Source organism: Schistocerca nitens, chromosome 3 (genome assembly GCF_023898315.1).
Source record: "Schistocerca nitens isolate TAMUIC-IGC-003100 chromosome 3, iqSchNite1.1, whole genome shotgun sequence".
Classification (NCBI taxonomy): domain Eukaryota; kingdom Metazoa; phylum Arthropoda; class Insecta; order Orthoptera; family Acrididae; genus Schistocerca; species Schistocerca nitens.
In genome coordinates this window covers 565920828-565943888 of record NC_064616.1, presented here as the reverse complement: position 1 = coordinate 565943888, position 23061 = coordinate 565920828, and the positions used below count along the sequence as shown (strand labels likewise).

Here is a 23061-nt window from a genome sequence, read left to right as displayed (position 1 = left end):
TGCCAGTGGTGTGGCATGTTTATTGCCACAAAGAATTTGATAATATCTAGTGAGTTGAAATAATCTGTTTGAAGGTAAGCATTACAAAGATGGGTCAGATGTAGTAATTCCATGCTTTTATAGATGACATGCTTCAGCAGCCACATGGACATACGGCTTTAGAGGAAACTTGGAGAACATTGTAACTAAATATTCTGATCTTACTATTGTAATAGGGGAGACTTCAGTTTGCCAGCTGTAGAATGGGAGAGTCGTGCAATTAAAACTGGTGCCAAGGACAGGGATATGTTTGAGATTGTTCTGTCCATCTTGTCTGAAAATTACTTCAAGCAGATAGACAGAAAACTGACACATCAGGGCAACCTCTGTAACTGACAGACCTGAACTTTTGGAATAGGTTATGGCAGGGAAGTATTCTTGGTTATGAAGAGTGACACAACACAAATTTCCCCCAGGGAGGGCTCACATCTCTCTTGTGAGTATGCACGTGGATAACATAGAGCCCAGAGCCCATGGCCCATGCAGCACTACTTCCTTTCCAAGTTGCAAGTCCGTCCTTCTACCATTCTTTTCTCTCCCCTCTGCCTTTCCACTGGATAGTCTTCATGGTGTCAACCATGCTAGAATTTGGTTTGATTTTGGACACTAGTTAAAAAAATACTTACTTTTTTCCTCTCTCTTCTGGCAGGTTATACAACTTTTGTCCTTCACTACATAGTCCACATAATTAGGTTTGACCTACCATTCCTCTTCCAAATTTTATGGAAGTATGGATCGTGCAGGGAAGGTCTCCAATGTGGTGTACATTTCATCTTTTGGGCCTTTCTATATTTGCGCCCTTCCTTTCTGGCCATCCCATTGTGGGAGGGTCATCAGGTACCTGCATGGGGGGAGCCCCATGACCCTGCAGGGATCACATTATTACTGCTTGCACTGCTCTGAACTCTGTCTGTAGTTAACACAATCCACTCAATATGAATTTGAGGCTGAGGCAGTTCATGTGTGGATCTTTCTGGATTTTACCATCTGTAATGTGTATCTCCCTCCTGATGATGAGGTGTGTGAGAATTTATTGTCTGCACTGATCTCTCAAATCCCTCCATTCTTCCTCTTCTTGGTTATTTCAGTGCCCACAACCCTTTGTGGGGTAGAACTGCAACCATTGGCCATAGTAAAGCTGTTGAAACTTTATTCACAGAGCTCAATCTTTGTCTCTTCAGTGTTGATGTCCCAACAAATTACAGTGTTGCAAATGAGTCTTCTTCATTCACTGATTTCATTTGCAGTCCTCCCCTCCATCATTTGAGAGTTCATGCTAATCTGTGTGACAGTGATCATTTTCCAATCATTCTGTCCCTAAGCATCACTCCTCTGGACATACACCCATATGCACTCTCAGCAGTGCTATCTGGGATGCTGTCGCCTTAGCACCACACCACATGGAGGCATTGATGCAGTTGTCAAGAGCACAACTATAACCATTCTATTGGCAGCAGATTTAGTGATTGCCCATTCCTTGGGATCCCCCAATTGGCAGACAGTACCATGGTTGTTTTCAGGAATTGCCCTGGCAAATATACGAGGGCGGTTCAGAAAGTAACCTCCGATTGGTCACAGTGCGGGTTGTGGGGGGAGTAGCGATGCCATCTGTGCGTTCACGCACTCAACAGGTCAGTCGGCATCAAGCCGTGGTCGAGTGAACGTCGTACCTGCGCTAGTTTAGTTTTTGTGGCAGTTTGAAATGTGTGCTGCAATAGAAAACCCCGCCAAATGTGAAGTGCGTGCTGTCATAAGGTTTTTTACAGCCAAAGGATATTCTGCAGCAGCTATTCATCGTGAGCTTTGTGCCGTGTACGGACCAAGAGTTATGGGTGAAGGAGTTGTCCGTGAATGGGTACGTTTATTTAAAAGTGGACGAGAAAACGTTCATGATGAAGAGAGGAGTGGTAGACCATCATTGGTGACTGACGAACTTGTTCAGACAGTTTATGCAAAAGTTCGTGAAAATCGACGTTTCTCAATGTCAGAGTTGTCTACTGGTTTTCCACAGATTTCTAAGACTCTCTTGTACGAGATAGTGACAGCAAGATTGGGTTACCGTAAGTTCTGTGCACGATGGGTGCCCAAAATTCTTACCGACCACCACAAAACTCAAAGAATGGCCTCTGCATTAGACTTTCTGTCACGTTATGAGGGCGAAGGAGAACCATTGTTAAACAGAATCGTGACCGGTGACGAAACCTGGATTAAGTACGTGAACCCTGAGACAAAAGAACAATCAAAAATGTGGGCACATTCAAATTCGCCTACCAAACCAAGAAAAGCCTCGCAAGATTTTTCTGCGAGAACACTGATGGCAACGGTGTTTTGGGATGCCAAAGGGGTGTTGTTGGTTGAATTCATGGAACGTGGTACGACCATTAATCAAGACGTGTACAGTGAAACAATAAAAAAGTTACGACGGGCTATACAGAACAAACGCCGTGGTATGCTGACTTCCGGTATCGTTTTTTTGCACGATAACGCCCGTCCTCACTCTGCTCGCAGAACAACGGCCCTTCTTGAGTCCTTCAAGTGGGACATTATCAACCATCCACCTTACAGCCCAGACCTGGCGCCAAGTGATTATCACCTCTTCATGCATTTGAAGAAATGGCTCGGGTCACAGCAGTTTGATGACGACGAAGAGCTCAAAGATGCGGTCACAGGCTGGCTCCAGGCACAAGCGGGTGATTTTTATGCAGAAGGAATTTCAAAGCTTGTGAAGAGATACGATAAGTGCCTCAATCGCTATGGAGACTATGTAGAAAAATAGTGCAAAGATGTAGTTGTAAGATGTATATATTAAAATATTTTTATTTAACTTGGTGTATTTTTTTAAATCAACCGGAGGTTACTTTCTGAACGGCCCTCGTAGATTGCAGACAGGCTCTCCAACACCATAAGTGATGTCCATCGATGGAACACCTCATTGCATTAAAGTGGTGCCATGCCTGGATCCAACACCTAATACAAGACAAGAAACAAGAATGCTGGGAATCGTATGTTACTACAATGGGACAGTGTACACCTCCATCACAGGTTTGGGCCCAATGCCGTGTGGCCCGAGCTGCTGGAGTTGGCGGTCATGTGTGCAAGAGTTGTGCTTGCTTGTGAATGAATGGTGGTGTTTCTCTTTTTCTGATGAAGGTTGTGACCAAAAGCTTGCATATAAGTGTGTTTTAATTGTGCCTGTCTGCAACTTAGCATGTTATCATTATGGTCCCATGAACCATGGACCTTGCCGTTGGTGGGGAGGCTTGCGTGCCTCATCGATACAGATAGCCGTACCGTAGGTACAACCACAACGGAGGGGTATCTGTTGAGAGGCCAGACAAACGTGTGGTTCCTGAAGAGGGGCAGCAGCCTTTTCAGTAGTTGCAAGGGCAACAGTCTGGATGATTGACTGATCTGGCCTTGTAACAATAACCAAAACGGCCTTGCTGTGCTGGTACTGCGAACGGCTGAAAGCAAGGGGAAACTACGGCCGTAATTTTTCCTGAGGGCATGCAGCTTTACTGTATGATTAAATGATGATGGCGTCCTCTTGGGTAAAATATTCCGGAGGTAAAATAGTCCCCCATTCGGATCTCCGGGTGGGGACTACTCAAGAGGATGTCGTTATCAGGAGAAAGAAAACTGGCGTTCTACGGATCGGAGCGTGGAATGTCAGGTCCCTTAATCGGGCAGGTAGGTTAGAAAATTTGAAAAGGGAAATGGATAGGTTAAAGTTAGATATAGTGGGAATTAGTGAAGTTCGGTGGCAGGAGGAACAAGACTTCTGGTCAGGTGACTACAGGGTTATAAATACAAAATCAAATAGGGGTAATGCAGGAGTAGGTTTAATAATGAATAGGAAAATAGGAACGCGGGTAAGCTACTACAAACAGCTTAGTGAACGCATTATTGTGGCCAAGATAGATACGAAGCCCACACCTACTACAGTAGTACAAGTTTATATGCCAACTAGCTCTGCAGATGACGAAGAAATTGAAGAAATGTATGATGAAATAAAATAAATTATTCAGATTGTGAAGGGAGACGAAAATTTAATAGTTATGGGTGACTGGAATTCGAGTGTAGGAAAAGGGAGAGAAGGAAACGTAGTAGGTGAATATGGATTGGGGCTAAGAAATGAAAGAGGAAGCCGCCTGGTAGAATTTTGCACAGAGCACAATTTAATCATAGCTAACACTTGGTTTAAGAATCATGATAGAAGGTTGTATACATGGAAGAACCCTGGAGATACTAAAAGGTATCAGATTGATTATATAATGGTAAGACAGAGATTTAGGAACCAGGTTTTAAATTGTAAGACATTTCCAGGGGCAGATGTGGACTCTGACCACAATCTATTGGTTATGACCTGTAGATTTAAACTGAAGAAACTGCAAAAAGGTGGGAATTTAAGGAGATGGGACCTGGATAAACTGAAAGAACCAGAGGTTGTACAGAGTTTCAGGGAGAGCATAAGGGAACAATTGACAGGAATGGGGGAAAGAAATACAGTAGAAGAAGAATGGGTAGCTTTGAGGGATGAAGTAGTGAAGGCAGCAGAGGATCAAGTAGGTAAAAAGACGAGGGCTAGTAGAAATCCTTGGGTAACAGAAGAAATATTGAATTTAATTGATGAAAGGAGAAAATATAAAAATGCAGTAAATGAAGCAGGCAAAAAGGAATACAAACGTCTCAAAAATGAGATCGACAGGTAGTGCAAAATGGCTAAGCAGGGATGGCTAGAGGACAAATGTAAGGATGTAGAGGCTTATCTTACTAGGGGTAAGATAGATACTGCCTACAGGAAAATTAAAGAGACCTTTGGAGATAAGAGAACCACTTGTATGAACATCAAGAGCTCAGATGGAAACCCAGTTCTAAGCAAAGAAGGGAAAGCAGAAAGGTGGAAGGAGTATATAGAGGGTCTATACAAGGGCGATGTACTTGAGGACAATATTATGGAAATGGAAGAGGATGTAGATGAAGATGAAATGGGAGATACGATACTGCGTGAAGAGTTTGACAGAGCACTGAAAGACCTGAGTCGAAACAAGGCCCCCGGAGTAGACAACATTCCATTGGAACTACTGACGGCCTTGGGAGAGCCAGTCCTGACAAAACTCTACCATCTGGTGAGCAAGATGTATGAAACAGGCGAAATACCCTCAGACTTCAAGAAGAATATAATAATTCCAATCCCAAAGAAAGCAGGTGTTGACAGATGTGAGAATTACCGAACAATCAGTTTAATAAGCCACAGCTGCAAAATACTAACACGAATTCTTTACAGACGAATGGAAAAACTAGTAGAAGCCGACCTCGGGGAAGATCAGTTTGGATTCCGTAGAAATACTGGGACACGTGAGGCAATACTGACCTTACGACTTATCTTAGAAGAAAGATTAAGGAAAGGCAAACCTACGTTTCTAGCATTTGTAGACTTAGAGAAAGCTTTTGACAATGTTGACTGGAATACTCTCTTTCAAATTCTAAAGGTGGCAGGGGTAAAATACAGGGAGCGAAAGGCTATTTACAATTTGTACAGAAACCAGATGGCAGTTATAAGAGTCGAGGGACATGAAAGGGAAGCAGTGGTTGGGAAGGGAGTAAGACAGGGTTGTAGCCTCTCCCCGATGTTATTCAATCTGTATATTGAGCAAGCAGTAAAGGAAACAAAAGAAAAATTCGGAGTAGGTATTAAAATCCATGGAGAAGAAATAAAAACTTTGAGGTTCGCCGATGACATTGTAATTCTGTCAGAGACAGCAAAGGACTTGGAAGAGCAGTTGAATGGAATGGATGGTGTCTTGAAGGGAGGATATAAGATGAACATCAACAAAAGCAAAACGAGGATAATGGAATGTAGTCGAATTAAGTCGGGTGATGTTGATGGTATTAGATTAGGAAATGAGACACTTAAAGTAGTAAAGGAGTTTTGCTATTTGGGGAGCAAAATAACTGATGATGGTCGAAGTAGAGAGGATATAAAACGTAGACTGGCAATGGCAAGGAAAGAGTTTCTGAAGAAGAGAAATTTGTTAACATCGAGTATAGATTTAAGTGTCAGGAAGTCTTTTCTGAAAGTATTTGTATGGAGTGTAGCCATGTATGGAAGTGAAACATGGACGATAAATAGTTTGGACAAGAAGAGAATAGAAGCTTTCGAAATGTGGTGCTACAGAAGAATGCTGAAGATTAGATGGGTAGATCACATAACTAATGAGGAGGTACTGAACAGGATTGGGGAGAAGAGGAGTTTGTGGCACAACTTGACCAGAAGAAGGGATCGGTTGGTAGGACATGTTCTGAGGCATCAAGGGATCACCAATTTAGTATTGGAGGGCAGCGTGGAGGGTAAAAATCGTAGGGGGAGACCAAGAGATGCATACACTAAGCAGATTCAGAAGGATGTAGGTTGCAGTAGGTACTGGGAGATGAAGAAGCTTGCACAGGATAGAGTAGCATGGAGAGCTGCATCAAACCAGTCTCAGGACTGAAGACCACAACAACAACAACAATGTATATTTTCCTACAGTGTTGTTATTCCTACCTGGAGTTTCCATTGTGTAAGAGATCTATTACTGTTAATTTGCACTGTTGGCAAAAACCTCTGGAAGCAGTAACAACCATAGAGTACCTAGCAGTAATTTCCTGGAGTCGTCTTAAGTGGAATGACCACAGAAAACTAACTGTACAAGAATTAGGTGCCAGACTGACATGGATTGGAAGAATCTGAAGGAAATTTAAGGAAGAGCCTTAGTAAACATTGGTTAGACCGGTTCTGTAGTACTGTTCATCATTCTGGAACCCTTACTAGATTGGATTAATGAAAGAGATAGTGAAGATCAAATGAAAAGTGGCACATTATGTCATGGGATCATTTAACAAGTTCGAGAGTACTGTGGAGATAATAAACAGACTCGGCTGCTAGAGGCTACAAGAGAGAAGCTGTGTATCATGGAGAGATTTACTGCTTAAATTCCAAGAGTGTATATTTGGAGGATAGTCTGATTGATTGATTGATTGATTGATTGATTGATTGATTTGGTGGAAGAGACCAAACAGTGAGGTCATCGGTCTCGTTGGATTAGGGAAGGATGGGGAAGGAAGTCGGCTGTGCCCTATGAAAGGAACCATGCCAGCATTTGCGTGAAGTTATTTAGGGAAATCATGGAAAACCTAAATCAGGAAGGCTGGACACAGGGTTGAACTGTTATCCTCCTGAATACGAGCCTGGTGTGCTAACCACTGCACCACCTCGCTCGGGAAATGGTCAGATGATATATTACTTACTCCCAAGTATGTCTTGTAAAATGACCATGGTGAAAAAGTAATTGAAATTAGAGCTCATATATAGGGTTATTGTGTTTCTTCTTCTTCTTCTTCTTCTTCTTCCTATGCATCTTTCACAAATGGAACAGGGAAGCAGGTAAATGATAATTGTATTAGATGCATCCTCAGCCACACTCCATAAGATGGCTCATGCAGTGTAGATGCAGATGCAGATATTCTGATGGCATTGGATCCCCAATTAAAGTGAGTGTGAATTACAGGACATGTTGAATGGAATGAACAAGCTAATGAGCACAGAATAAGGGCTGAGAATAAATGAGAGAAAGACGAAAAGTAATAGGAAACAGCAGGAAGGAGGTAAGCGATAAACTTAACATTGAGGTTGGAGACTGTGTAATAGATAAAGGGGAGGAATTCTGCTACCTTGGAAGCAAAATAATGCATGACGGACAAAGCAAGGGGGATATAAGAAGCAGATCAACAATGGTGAAGAGGCCGGCACTTTTGACTGAAAGAAACCTACTAATGTCAAATGCAGGCCTCAAGTTGAAGAAGAAATTACTGAAGATGTACATGTGGAGCACAACGTTCTATGTTACTGAGTCATGAACTGTTGGAAAGTCAGGAAGAAAGTTACTTTTCCTGTTAATGGAAGTATCTTCATTAAGATATCAGATACAAACCAACTGAAAAGTAAACTATTGAGCGCTTTGTTAATGTAAATGGATTATCACTTTACTTCAGGTACAATGTAGCACATACAGTTGTGTGTGAGACAGCATGTAAATAGGACTTTCCTTTGTTACCAACATCAAACATGTACAGGAAAACTGGAACATCACATTATAGTGTAATGTTTGCAGTACTCTACTCTTGAGTTCCTTTGTTGCTGCGTGATAGTGAATCAGAATATGATAGCGAAAGTTACCTCTGCACATTCGAGCAGACATAAAAAAAATTAAAAGTCTGACTGTTAGTAACTTAAGTATTGTGCCTTACACATCTAAGTAGACACAAAATAAGGCAAGTGTAAAACAAACTTGAGATGCTAATGAGTTACATGTGTTAATTGCATGTCCATGTGTTTATTAGTTTTGAATCTATGCCACAAAAAAAGTAAGACAGTATGTGCTGGACATACATTTTTTCCTTCATTATTGATTTTTCCAAAGGTCTAATTTTACTCAAACATAATGTGATTTATTATCGTACATAATAACTCTATTTTGCTACTTAATCTGCTAATTCATTGTTTTAGGAGGCAAGTGGAGAGCTTTCATGGGACGACCAGGATGTGGCACCTGCTTTGACATGGAGTTTCAATGAGTTTATAAATCAGTTCTCTGAAATCTATTCTTGGCTTAATAGTATTCAAGAGGCTGTTTATGGCAAGGAAGACAGTGTTATGGATCAGAATCTCAGAACTGTGAGTGTCCGCTGAAATTTGTTAATTTTCGTAATGTAGAGTCACTTTCTTGAAGTAGCTCAGAAGATTGACAGGGACAGTTCAAGAGATAAAGCTATAGAATACATGCACGAAACAGTGCCACCTGTAGACAGACAGATCAGTTACTCCATACTTAACCAAAGAAAACGATAATTTAGTATATGCTCTCAAAAGCATAAATTTTGATTGTCTACGCAGAGGTGTAAATAATTTATTGTATGAGAAATTTAACTTCAAACACAAGGTGAAATCATACCTACTTCACAACTACTCTTCTTCAGTAGAAGACTTCCCAATGACCATGACAGTAAAAAAAAAAAAAAAAAAACATTTAGGCTTACACAGGAGTCAGTGGTGGACAATATTTCTTCTCATATACCATCCATAAATGTCGATGATAAAAACAAAAAAATAAATAAAAGTGAAAATATTAATCTGGAACATTGTGTCTGGGGGCCTATGGAGTAAAGTTTTTGATTTGTTGTCTGGCTGAGTTACAGTGCAGTTACTTACAAATGAGTGTAGGAGAATAGCAAAGTTTGTCAAGTTAACATAATTTTCCATAATATTCACACTCTTGTACATTACAATATCAGTATTTTCATTTAAAAGAGAGATTGGAATTTGAAACTTCATACCAAAATATGTCGGTGCACAGCCAACCCACTGTGTTAAATTTTTTTCACAGTTGTACATCATAAATATTTTATTAGTAAGCATCTTGTTCTGGTATTATCAGTTTTGAACGATAGTCATTTTGATTGTAAATAACAATTCTGCCATCATCAACATTATACAATATAATTTGAGATTATCTGTGGAATCTCATTCACAGAGTCATTTGGAAGAGATGCGACGCAATTGTTACCGCCGTAAAGTGTTCAATGACCAAGCACGGAAACTACTTTCAAGGTATCCTGATGTGAGAGATGAAGTATCGTGGAGAGTTGCTCATTTGAATACTAAATGGGACATGTTGGAACAGGCTATTTCTCCATGCAAAAACAAATCTGATAAAATGGATCAGTATGCAAGTAAGTCAAATTTCTAGTACCATTCTGAAAAATAATTCATAACATTCTGGTGATACTTTCTGTTATACTGTATTGGCTGTCTGTGTTTCACATTGGTGTTACAGATGGATTTATCTGATGATCATGCCCTGTTATTAACTGGAATTAATATTTACCTCTGATTTAGTGATGCTAAGGCTTACAGCAGCTTGTTCAAAGCAGATGACTACAAATTTCTGCCAACATTAATGTTTTATTTTACATGACTTTATAATGTTTCATTGTACAGACAATGCACAATTACATTCTGTATAATATTGATAGCACATTTTAATATGAACTAGCGATCTGTGCCAGCTTCTTGTGGGCAGCACTAAGAATCTACAGCTGGACTACTTGTCTGGTGTAGTGGGAATAAATTATTTACATAAGCCTTCCTCATGAATCTGCCTATTGGTGAAAGCCGTGTCAAAATTGCTACAGTAGTTCCTGATATTAGTCTTCACATACAGACAGAAAAATGTGATGGGAGCCTTTAATTTAGCAATTTGTACGGATGGAGTATATTTGTATGGTCTCCGAACTGCTTTTCAGAATCCTCTGCTAACAGTCCACTGAACTTCCAGTTTGTCTGCAAACTTAATTACTTGAAGATTATTCAAATTGTATGTATTATTAGTAATATCAGTATTAATATTAGTAGTAATATATTAGTAACAAACTTAATATAAACTGCATAATAAATACTGAAAGTTTGGAGAGGCTCATACTGTAAAAGGAGAAAACCTATCTCCAGAAACAGGTAATTGAAAATTACTCCCATTATACAGAATCGGTCACAAAAATTGTGGATAATAACACCTGGCTTACACTCTCTCATGAGTGATATGAAGCTATTTGTTCACTTAAGATGGCAAAGAAGACTTCACTTGTTCAAAGAATACTTTTTGTATGTCTCATAAGCAAAAACTGATCCTGAGAGATTTGTTTATTGTTGCGAGAGTGTGGCAGAAAAATGTTGCAATGTTGGATACCAATAAAACAGCACAATCAGTCTACAAAGGATATTGCGTACAAAACACTATTGTGATCCACCATGAAAGATTGGTCAATTGTGTAGGATGTGTGCCAAATAGGGACTTGTGGGGGCTATCGAATGTATACAAACCAGGGCAGCACAAAGGGTCACATGTTTGTTTGACCCATATGAGAATGTCAAAGGTGATACAGAAACTGAACTGGCAGATGCTTGAAGATAGATATGGAGTATTCGGAGAAAGCTTGCTTACAAAGTTCCAAGAACCAGATTTAAATGAGGAATAGAAGAATATACTAAAACCATGTGAATGGAATGGGAAGAAACCATACTAAGTGATGATAATTATTTCATTGTGGTTTGCGGAGTATTGATGCAGATGTAGGCAAATGAAGTGCAGGTAGAAGGGAAGAAGCAAAACTGAAGAACAGAAGATAAATGAAAACAGACTTCAATGTTGTGAACAGGAATAGTAGGAAAAAAATGATGATTGAAAGAAATACTTTATCGCATGGCAATGAGGTGAGAAAAAATGAATATGTGTGTGTGTGTGTGTGTGTGTGTGTGTGTGTGTGTGTGTTTGAAACAAGTGTGTTAGAACCTTATCTTGTGTATCAAGATGCTATGAAATGCAAACTGTTCCTGTGTTCCATGATAAATGTATACACAGATTCTGTGGCTGCAGCTAAAATAAAAGATAGGTAAGAAGGAATCCTTGGTGAGAAAGAGGATACGTAATACATGGCAGGAACTGAACTTCGGGTCATTTAGAATCACTCAGCGGGATCATGACACAGTACACACAGTACTAACTGACTGGATGAAACAACTATCAAAGGTTCCTCTGACTGCAAAGTATGATCAGCTCAAAGGATAAATACCATAAGAAGATACACCATGACAAAAGACCATGTTGAATCTCAGGGAAAAGATTAAGGATGATGTACCATGTTTGGTGTTAGAGAAGGGCTGCTCCTGTAACAGGTGTCATTAGTGAAGTAGATCAGGCGATACCAAAGTTTTTCAACAATGGTGCAAAATATATAAAGCTAGTCACCTGCTGCATTCTTTCTCAGGCTCTATCCATGAAGTTCAATAAAGCCTCAGGAGAAAGAAATGCTCTCCAAAACTTGTGGCAAGACAATATCTTTACTTTATTTGCCAACAAGGAGAACACCAGTGCCATTCAATAAATTACAGTGGCCAAACATATAAACTGATTAATGATTATGCATTGCAGCCATTAGGTAATGGCACAAATGACACGTTAACGGTTTTATCACATGAGATGCGGACACACACATTTGGACTCAGACTGCAAAAAGCCTGTGCTCTTATAGTAAAGATGTCTGTTTACTAATCTGATCAAGGTTGGTTACTTTATGAACTTACCAAGTAAGGTAGCATAGTGGTTAGCACACTGGTCTCACATTTGGAAGGATGATGATTTAAAACTGCATCCGGTCCTCCTGATTTATGTTTTCTGTGATTTCCCTAAATTGCTTCAGTCAAATGCTGGGTTGATGCCTTTGAAAGGCCATGGCAGATTTCCTTCCCCATCCTTCCCTAATCAGATGTGAGTTGAATTTCGTAGTAGAAATACGGTTGGCTCTTGAAGGAGAATGGAGGTAGTGGATGTTCCTGAGAGAAAGGTGCAGTGGCGCGCACATGCGCTCTCTCTCTCTCTCTCTCTCTCTCTCTCTCTCTCTCTCTCTCACACACACACACACACACACACACACACACACACACACACACACACACACACACAGGATAAAAGTAAATACATTTATTGAGAGAGTGAAGGGCTGTTAATGCAATAATACAATAGGGCAAGATAGTTGCTGGAGAACACACAGGAAGGTGGAAGGGGAGTAGACACAAGTGATGTACAGGGAATGATGGATATTAATAGCTGGGATGATGTCATGTACTGGAGGAACATTTTATGCTTCCATAATTAAATCGAGCTGCTGTTGGAGGGGTGGGGACTGTCAAAGTAGCATGAATAGTGCCACAGTTGTTGAAATCACTATGTTGTGCTGTGCAAATGTGATGTAACTGTGTTATAGTTTGCCTCTGGATGTGGTTTAGTGGTTGGTAGGTATAGATATTTCTTTATAGTAGTTCACTGAACAGGTGTTTTGACTACACTGACAAACTGCAATAGTTGTTTTAGGGTAAGAGGTGCCTGTCACAGGACTGAAGCAGGTAGTGGTGGGTGGTTGTCAGGATTAAATATTCCTCATTTTCCTCCTGGTCCACCTTTGTAACTCAGTGGTCAGACTGCTGCTAGGTAGAGGATTTGGGTTTGATTCCCAATACTGCAAGAGCTTTTCCTTGGTGGAAAGACAGGAACAGGTTGCACTCAACCTTGTGATGCCAATTAAGGAGCTACATGAGTGAGAGGTAGCAACTCCGAGGTCAAGAAAGCTGACAACTGTTGTGAGAGTGGTCTGTTGAACCCATGTCCCTCCATAGCACATCCAGATGAAACTATTAGCAGTGGATAACATGGCAGCCAGTTGATCTTTCTCTCTAAATTTTATTCAACCCTATTCCCTCCTCATTTGAAACTCTCGAGATCCCTTCAGAGAAAAGTGTCCGGGTAAGTGTCCCTTGTCCCTAATCCCATCATGCTGCTTGTGCTCTTTTTCTTCTCAAAATATTGTTGTTTTGTTATTAGGTTCAACAGTTATATTTCAACCAGATCATCATATGCATATCTTTTATCTTTTTGTGCAGCAAATGAAATGATTATTTCAAATCACGTAACATTTTCCACAGTATGTTTATTGAGGTAACTAGAGGAAACAACACACATGGAATGAAATGTGTCATGATCAGAAGCATTTTGACATCTGTGGTTGGGGTAACTTTACCAGATTATTATTGTAGTTACTGTAGTGGTTATGAATATCGGTTGTAAAATGTTTTCGTTACCCATTTTCAGTTAGCAATGTGGGAAGGATATGGTGCAGATTTCCTTAGCACCAGGCAGCTGATTTTGCTCTTCTGTCTCGCAAGCAGTAAATATGACACAGCTAATAGTACTAAGTCCATCATAAAGAGAGAACTAATTGTGTTGTGTGGCACTCTTTGGTAGGAATAGGAAATGTGCCTGCATTGGATTTCACCTTGCCTTCTACAGTCCTCATCACTGATACGGTATACATAATCTTGCCCTTCACAGGTCTTCATCAAGGTTGTCTGCATTAAGGAGCTACACATTATGCTTGCCAGCATCCACAGTTCTTGAAAGTGTTCGCAAGCACACAAGTGTAAGGAAAATCATCGAGTCTTCGGGCCCCTCTACAGTTAATTAAAATGTAACTATACTGTTAGTACAAGCAGGAAGATCCTGCCATAATTTCTTAAATTCAAAAATAGTCAGAGTAAGTTAAAATCTTAAATTTAATGGAATGGAATTGTTTGTTACGAGCTACATGGGGTGCGCAAACAAATGAAATCTTCAAATATCCTAAAGACCTAATGAAGAAAAAGCAAATCTCCATTTTTTGGAAACAGCAGCAGTTGTGCTCCTCAGAAAGGCAAATAGAGCAGTATTGTAAGCTACAAATAAGTTTGTTGATCAATATAAAATCTAAAAATTGATTAAGAGAAAATCAGTAGCATTCATTGGCTGGAAGATTGGATTGGCTGGGTATTGTCTTTTTTTAATTATAAATGTTGTCCTTAGCTCTGTCTGAAATTTTACACATTTATGTGACCCAATAAAAACTGCAAGCTACAGTCATGCAACAGATACCACTACCTGACAATATGTTTGTTGTAGCATATATGATTTTACTGACAGTTAAGAAACTTTTTCATTTTGTAGTAACTTTACTATTTGATTCTCATTGATTTGTGTAACATTTCCATAGTGCAGAAAAGCTGGTGATGGAAAGAATGATCCAAATGACATAGATCGTGGAGCAGCCGAAAGCAGTGATTGCAGCAGAGGTAGTAAACCACATGGCTGCTTTCACAGGTGGCCCTGCCTCTGATTGGGTAGGCTGAACCTGTGACTGCAGTTGAGTAGGAAGTGCTGGGATGGTGGATTGGGCAGGTATTGCACCTTTGTCTTCCATGGGGTATGCTCCATGTGGCAAGGGATTTGGATTAGGAGTGGCATAGGTATGGAATATGATGTTGTTTAGATCAATTGAGTGAGGGAGTACCACTTCAGGAGGGGTGGCAGTGATCATGGATATACAGGGTGTTTCAAAAATGACCGGTATATTTGAAACGGCAATAAAAATTAAACAAGCAGCGATAGAAATACACCGTTTGTTGCAATATGCTTGGGACAACAGTACATTTTCAGGCAGACAAACTTTCGAAATTACAGTAGTTACAGTTTTCAACAACAGATGGCGCTGCAAGTGATGTGAAAGATATAGAAGACAACGCAGTCTGTGGGTGCGCCATTCTGTACGTCGTCTTTCTGCTGTAAGCGTGTGCTGTTCACAACGTGCAGGTGTGCTGTAGACAACATGGTTTATTCCTTAGAACAGAGGATTTTTCTGGTGTTGGAATTCCACCGCCTTAGAACACAGTGTTGTTGCAACAAGATGAAGTTTTCAACGGAGGTTTAATGTAACCAAAGGACCGAAAAGCGATACAATAAAGGATCTGTTTGAAAAATTTCAACGGACTGGGAACGTGACGGATGAACATGCTGGAAAGGTAGGGCGACCGCGTACGGCAACCACAGAGGGCAACGCGCAGCTAGTGCAGCAGGTGATCCAACAGCGGCCTCGGGTTTCCGTTCGCCATGTTGCAGCTGCGGTCCAAATGATGCCAACGTCCACGTATCGTCTCATGCGCCAGAGTTTACACCTCTACCATACAAAATTCAAACGCGGCAACCCCTTAGCGCCGCTACCATTGCTGCACGAGAGACATTCGCTAACGATATAGTGCACAGGATTGATGACGGCGATATGCATGTGGGCAGCATTTGGTTTACTGACGAAGCTTATTTTTACCTGGACGGCTTCATCAATAAACAGAACTGGCCCATATGGGGAACCGAAAAGCCCCATGTTGCAGTCCCATCGTCCCTGCATCCTCAAAAAGTACTGGTCTGGGCCGCCATTCCTTCCAAAGGAATCATTGGCCCATTTTTCAGATCCGAAACGATTACTGCATCACGCTATCTGGACATTCTTCGTGAATTTGTGGCAGTACAAACTGCCTTAGACGACACTGCGAACACCTCGTGGTTTATGCAAGATGGTGCCCGGCTACATCGCACGGCCGACGCCTTTAATTTCCTGAATGGATATTTCGATGATCGTGTGATTGCTTTGGGCTATCCGAAACATACAGGAGGCGGCGTGGATTGGCCTCCCTATTCGCCAGACATGAACCCCTGTGACTTCTTTCTGTGGGGACACTTGAAAGACCAGGTGTACCGCCAGAATCCAGAAACAATTGAACAGCTGAAGCAGTACATCTCATCTGCATGTGAAGCCATTCCGCCAGACACGTTGTCAAAGGTTTCGGGTAATTTCATTCAGAGACTACGCCATATTATTGCTACGCATGGTGGATATGTGGAAAATATCGTACTATAGAGTTTCCCAGACCGCAGCGCCATCTGTTGTTGAAAATTGTAACTACTGTAATTTCGAAAGTTTGTCTGCCTGAAAATGTACTGTTGTCCCAAGCATATTGCAACAAACGGTGTATTTCTATCGCTGCTCGTTTAGTTTTTATTGCCGTTTCAAATATACCGGTCATTTTTGAAACAACCTGTATTATGTCACTTATATCAGGATGTGGTGGTAGATAATCAAAGCCTTGGTGAAGGATATAGCTCAGTTGTTCCAGTCCAGGATGATAATGGGTAATGGGGTGGGCACTGTTTGGCAACTGGTTGTTGGGGGTGGTGGGAGGGTTAGGGCTTTGTGAGAATATGGCACAAAAAAAGTCTTATCTGACTAGGTTTGGGTGGTAGTGCCTATCTGTGAAGACCCTCATGAGACTTAAAGAATACTGGGCAAGAGAGTTCTTGTCACTGCAGGTATGCCATCCATGGGTGGCCAGGCTGAGTGAGAGAGAGTTTTTTGGTTTTGTAGAGGATGACAACTATCAAAATGCAGGTACTGTTGGGTTTAGTGGGTTTAATATGGACAGAGGTACAGATGAAGCCATTGGAGAGATGTAGGTGAACATCTAGGAGGGTGGCATATTGTCTTGAGGAGAACCCTGATTGTATGTTTCATAAAGTGGGAACAGTGGAGAAGCTGCCAATGAGACCGTTGAGGAGACATCTACATCACAATTATTTTGCTTTACCTAATTGCCATTTTCAAGAAATAGGGTCGTGTTTAGCATGTCGGAAGTCGAAAATGGGATTTCAAGGATGTGGTAACAGAGATGTTTCTTAATTCACATTCAGCAGCCGCGCAGGATTAGCCGAGCGGTCTAAGGCGCTGCAGTCTAAGGCGCTGCAGTCATGGACTGTGAGGCCGGTCCTGGCGGAGGTTCGCCCTCGCCCTCGCCCTTGCCCTCGCCCTCGCCCCCGCCCCCGCCCGTGTGTGTGTGTGTGTGTGTGTGTGTGTGTGTGTGTGTGTGTGAAGTCTCATAAGATTTCACACACGTTTTAACATTTTGAACACATTCAGCAAATGTGTGTGCTGTGAATACAGAGCCTGTAATGATTTGGAGGGTATTGTAGGGAGTGAAACTTGCTTACATGGCTTTTTCTGCTGGTACAGCCACTCGGATCAGTTGGTTTTACATTTTGTATGGAATTTGTGGCACAGTTCATTCATCAAAATGTTGTTGATGGTGCCTTCTGCACTTTAACATGATATTTTCTACATGCATACCATTTATTTTAATTTGGAATATAACTACAAAAGCCCATTTGCAATTGCTGTTTGACCTCACGAACAAAAGTTTTCCAGGGACTTCTGGCCTCAAATGGCATGCAATCATAACCTGCAATACACAGTTCCACCTACACACACAACTGTAGCTTATGTAACTGCTTGAATTATTACTCTTTGCTAAGCACAGCAACATCTAGTTCCAACATAATGGAGTACTAGCATACTTCCGTGTTGGTACACAACACACTCAAGAGCTAAATTTTGGGGAACATGTCCATTTACCTATTTGTGCGCATAGCAGTTGTGTGGTTTATGTTACTTCAGATGCTGGATGGATTGCCTGAAACAATGATGCATGTCACAACATGAAATAGAATACTGTCATGCTGAACACACTTGTTGTTGTGAAAGTATCAACTATGTAATGAGGCTTAGGGTGGTCTGGTCAAGGCCAGTTCTCAATAGGTTTATTGTATGCCTCTTTTTTTTATCTTCATTGTTGAACACTTAAAAGTACAGAGGGAGCATTCAGTGACTCGCTTGCTCTATTCTCTAAAGAAAGTCTAGCACCTAACATACATTGAAGTAGAAAATGAACCTCAACGATAGAATATTTGTTGCTGTACAAAGTAGCCAGCTTGCATTTTTTGCAGTGTGTGTGGTCACACTGTGTAATCTCTAACTGCATACATTCTCCAACTAACCTAACACATTGAAAGTTAAGTATCTAACTTACATAGTTCTGCTGGACTGCTATCTAAGACATATATTAAGTGCAATCTTGAATCTGAATTTGACAGACTCCAATGATCACTCGTAAATAGTGTCTTGCTATTAGGGTGACAATGGCTGATCAATGTTTGCTGGAACTATAGACTTGAACTTTAGCATGGAAGAACTAATGAAGCACAAGTGGATACATAAATATGGAACTGTAGAAACTGACTTGAGTGCGATGGTGCGCTCACATTTATCCTCGACCAGTGGAGTGATCTTGCATGTGTGATATTGTTGGTGAAAACAAAATAGTAGTTCCAGGTTTCAGTGTTGCCTTTGGGGGCTGACGGAACTATTGGTAGGTGGGTGGATCTGACACCTTGAAGATTTCCTGATGGAAGCAAAAACAGGTTTCAGATTATGGTTGTCATCTAGACAGTGACTGCTTGATACTTTGCGGCACCAGGTATGAAGAGAGCATGCTTAGTGGCACTGCCTGGTGCTGTTGTTGTGTACTGTATGGCTGCATGCACAGCATTACTCCCATTGGGAGGGGAAACTGGTGAAACTGGCTTTATTAGTTTCATGCTTCCTCACTTGGTGATATGTAAATATAGAGGGTACACATGTTGCTCCTTCCAGCATTTGGCTGTGGCACCTGGGAAAACCACATCTGAGGCACCATGTCCCCATCCATCTGGTTGTCACTTGTAGTCTGCAGCATGTCCCTGCTGCTGGAGATGAATTCAGGAGCAGCTGCTGGCTGCATCTGTAGGTCTCCCATATGACTGGCTACGTAGAAGTTTCCTGATTCTAAAAACTGAAAAAGAACAGCCTAAGAGTTCCGCTTATATGTGCATCAGCATGTTATGGCATTTTCTGGCTCTTATGGTATGTTTTGACATGATGTCGACATTAAATTGGAAACATGGCATTACTGAGTTGCTGTACAACATTGCCTGTTACCTAATTTTTGTTGCTGTTCTCGTACATGGTAATGGGTATGAATCATTTACTTTTAAAAAATACTGTCTTGATTGGTATTGGAGATTAGGCTGTGGATGCATGAGTGACTTTAAAGTTGACATTAAAGTGCAATTTGGACACTCATATAGTTTCTCAACTGGAGACTTTGCATCATGTGGAGTGGCTCTGTACTGAGAGAGAAAAATCAATAAGGCATTGTCATTACCGCATTGCTAAACAACCAGTCATGTGAGACTCAAAAGTTCATACAAATCTTTCTGAAAGTCCATTGGCTTAAGGAATAAATGGTGTAGTTTTGAAGTGTGAAATACCATTTCTTTTACAAAAAAAGTTTTAACTCCTGATGTGAAAACTGAGTGCCATTGTCTGTGACAATTGCTTTCGATAATCCTTTAGTGGAGAAGGTACTCGACAAAGCCTCAGAACTTTTGATGTACATAATCTGTTACAGTTGAACCACATATGGAAATTTGGAAAATGCATTGGTGACGATTATCCAATAGTTTCCTAAAAATGGTCGTGCAAAATCAGTGTTTAGACATGAACAGGGCTCAGATGTTTGTGGTCACAATAAATATTGTTGAGGGAGAGCTGACTGGTATTTTTGACATAAGTGGCATTTAGCCAGCATCATGTCTATGTCTTTATCTATATTTTTCCAGTAGCAGTACGCACTGGTAATGGGTTGGGCACATGCTGTGCCCCCAACGGCAGTGATGTAGCATTTGAAGTACTTCGAATTTTAGCACCTGTGCAATACCCACTTTTGTTGTTCCCGATTGAGAATGATATTATGTAAATTGAAGCTAGAGGAGGGAGGGGGTGATTGAAAGGAAACTGAAGCGAAGCGAGGGGAAGGAACTGATGATATCAGCTGCATTGGGACTTTATGTGAATCAGTGGCACTGAGTGAAATTTTGTGCTGGCTGGGACTCAAACCTTGGGTCTCATACTTGCTCGGCAGTTGCATTAACCACTGGACCACCCAGATACAATGTTAATCATAAATGCATGGACTATCTCGGCACACCCCTCTTAGTCCCACCACTACTGTGCAGTCCCCGTCCATGTTCTCCATGCTTGCTAATTTTAGATTGCTGCTGGAGATTGAAGATAAATGTGCATCTGCACAGATGGTTATGGATTCATAGCCCATTGAGGCACATCAGTTATATGAATGCCAAATATGATTGTGAATGAACCAGAATGACACTTTTGTAACGTGCAGTTCTGATAGGCCAGTGTGAGTTAATTTCAAGTTGATAAATTAACGTCCTATTGAAATGCCACTACATCTGAAAGTACTGTTTTACTTTTGATAAAAGTAGGTCCGTTTCCAGAAGCTGTCAATTAAATTAGAATTCAGTGGGAAGTTTTCAACAGTGTCTTGACTGACTAAATCTAAAGAAAAACATACATCTGCTGAAGAATCAAATATTTTGTCATATTCTATTCTCTGTCCTGAAAGCAAAGCTGCCTTTGTTCCTTCAGCTACTGACCTGAAAATTATTTTGTGAATGTAATTTCACAGAAGTAGCACTCAGTGGTGCAATCATTCAGAGTTTTGTGAATAGGTACTATTATTCGATCCATTGTAGCCACCAAGGCTTGTGATCCATAAGGAAAGTGAATTTACAATTACAGAATATCCACTACACCTTCGACATATTTACTGTATAAAAGCTTAACTGTAGGCCTGATCCTGTTTGGTTTTGCATTTGCACCACATGGCATAATAAAGGCATTGCATTGTGCTGTTAAAGCCTTGACAAGGGGCATTTTCCTGATGGAATATTTTATGCCTGGCATCCTATGTACTCATCACTAACAAATATCGGCCAGTCCAAAGATACTTAAATAAAGGTGAAACACATCATTGGGAAATAATAAAAAATTTTAACACTGCAACCAAGACTGGTTGTTTCTTCATATGTGTGTGTAGTCATGAAACTTTTTATGTGTGAAAATAATCACAAGAGCCTCCTCAGTGTGACTAACTTCTCTGAGCCACTGGCAGTGTTTTTGATGGAAAAGCCATGCTCTCGATGCAAGAAAATGGCACCGATAATGTATTCTGATGCATCTGCTGTGATTGTCAACATTTTGTTTGGGTCATACTTTCTAAGACATTTGGCATGTAACAAACTTTGTTTTAATTTCTTTAAACTTCCCTGATAGTTTGTGTGTCTTAATGTGGCACATACTTGTTTGATGTCTTTAGGAGGAAGAAAATTGTTAGTTGATTATATATGTTTTGACATTGGCCTGATGCCGTGTTTTGGCAAGATGTGCCCTAAGTATTGCACTTCACACTGGAAGAAGATGCACTTGATTCTGAATTATGTGACACTGCATCCAGAGTTTTTCCTGAGACAGTGATATTGTCCAGGTAGTTTGCTAAAGTTGGAGCTGGAGAGAATTGGTTCTCCTAAATATCGCTGGAATGAACTACTGCTTTGCGTCCTGTGTTGTTTCAATAATTATACTTGTCATGTCAAAAGAAACAACTGTCTTGTTTAATTAATTCCACAGAATGCACAAGATTTTAATTTTGCATTAGTGAACTCTTCTATGGAATGTTGATTCTGTCACAGGCTTTGCATGCCCTGTGATTTCTTCATATGGATTCATTGCTTACTTGGCTGGGTAGGGTGATGGTGCATCATAAACATGTCACACTGTATCATGGCAGCTAATGCTTGCATCTGTTCACGGGCCGAAATTAATAGCTGACAGTGTTTAACTAAGCAGGTCTTTCTTTAATTTACTGTCTGGTGAGTGCATGATTAGCATATCTCAAATTGGAGAATATGCCTAAAACTTTTTACAGTTTTAATTTAAAGACTGTAGCAGCTGACAGAACTAGCTGTGGATGGATCTGATGTTTTGTAGGTTTCATGGTGAAAGCAGAAATGGGTTCTAGATTGTGAGTGCTGTCTAGGTGGTGATTACTCAGAACTTTGAGGTGCCAGGCATGAAGAGTATCTGCTTGGTGGTGCCAGAGCTGTTACTGTGCAGCGTGTGGTTAAGTACACAGGATTCACCAAAATATCTCTCATTCTCCTCCAAATTATTGTATTCTTGTGCACAGGATTCAAAGTCACAATATGTTCACTTTGTAGTGTTCACTGCAATTGATTTAATGAAAGTAATTTTAATGTATCTACATCTACATCCATAGTCTGCAAGCCACTATATAGTGTTTGGTTGAGGATACCCTTTACCACTGCCAGTAATTTCCTTTCTGTTCCACTCAGAGGTACAGTGAGGGGGAAAATGGCTATTTACATGCCCTCATTTGAGCCGTAATTTCTCCTATCGTCTCTTTGTGATCCTTGTGGGAAGCCTATGATGGCAGCAGTAGAATTGTTCTGCAGTCAGCTTCAAATGTTGGATGTCTAAGTTTTCTCAATATTGTTTTTCAAAATGAACATCACCTTCCCTGTTGGGATGCCCATTTGAATTCCTGAAGCATCTCCGTAACACTTGCATGTTGTTCGAACCTGCTGGTAACAAATGCAGCAGCCCGCCTCTACTTCGATATCTCCTTTAATCTGACCTGTTGCAGATCCCAAACACTCAACCAGTAGTCAAGAATAGGTCGCACTTGTTATGTATGAGGTGGAACTATGGGCCTCATGGAAAAAGGGTGACCTGGCTGAGTCACAAAATTTGACTCTGATC

At 40.8% G+C, this 23061-nt stretch overlaps 1 protein-coding gene across 1 annotated transcript in view; it reads left to right on the top strand.

The window, feature by feature from the left end:
* Window positions 1-23061, top strand: part of LOC126248471 (klarsicht protein) — an 892903-nt gene that overhangs the window by 383072 nt on the left and 486770 nt on the right. The window contains exons 6-7 of the mRNA XM_049949484.1: window positions 8588-8755; window positions 9612-9810. Coding sequence (XP_049805441.1) covers window positions 8588-8755; window positions 9612-9810 — 367 coding nt within the window. The remainder of the gene's footprint in view (window positions 1-8587; window positions 8756-9611; window positions 9811-23061) is intronic.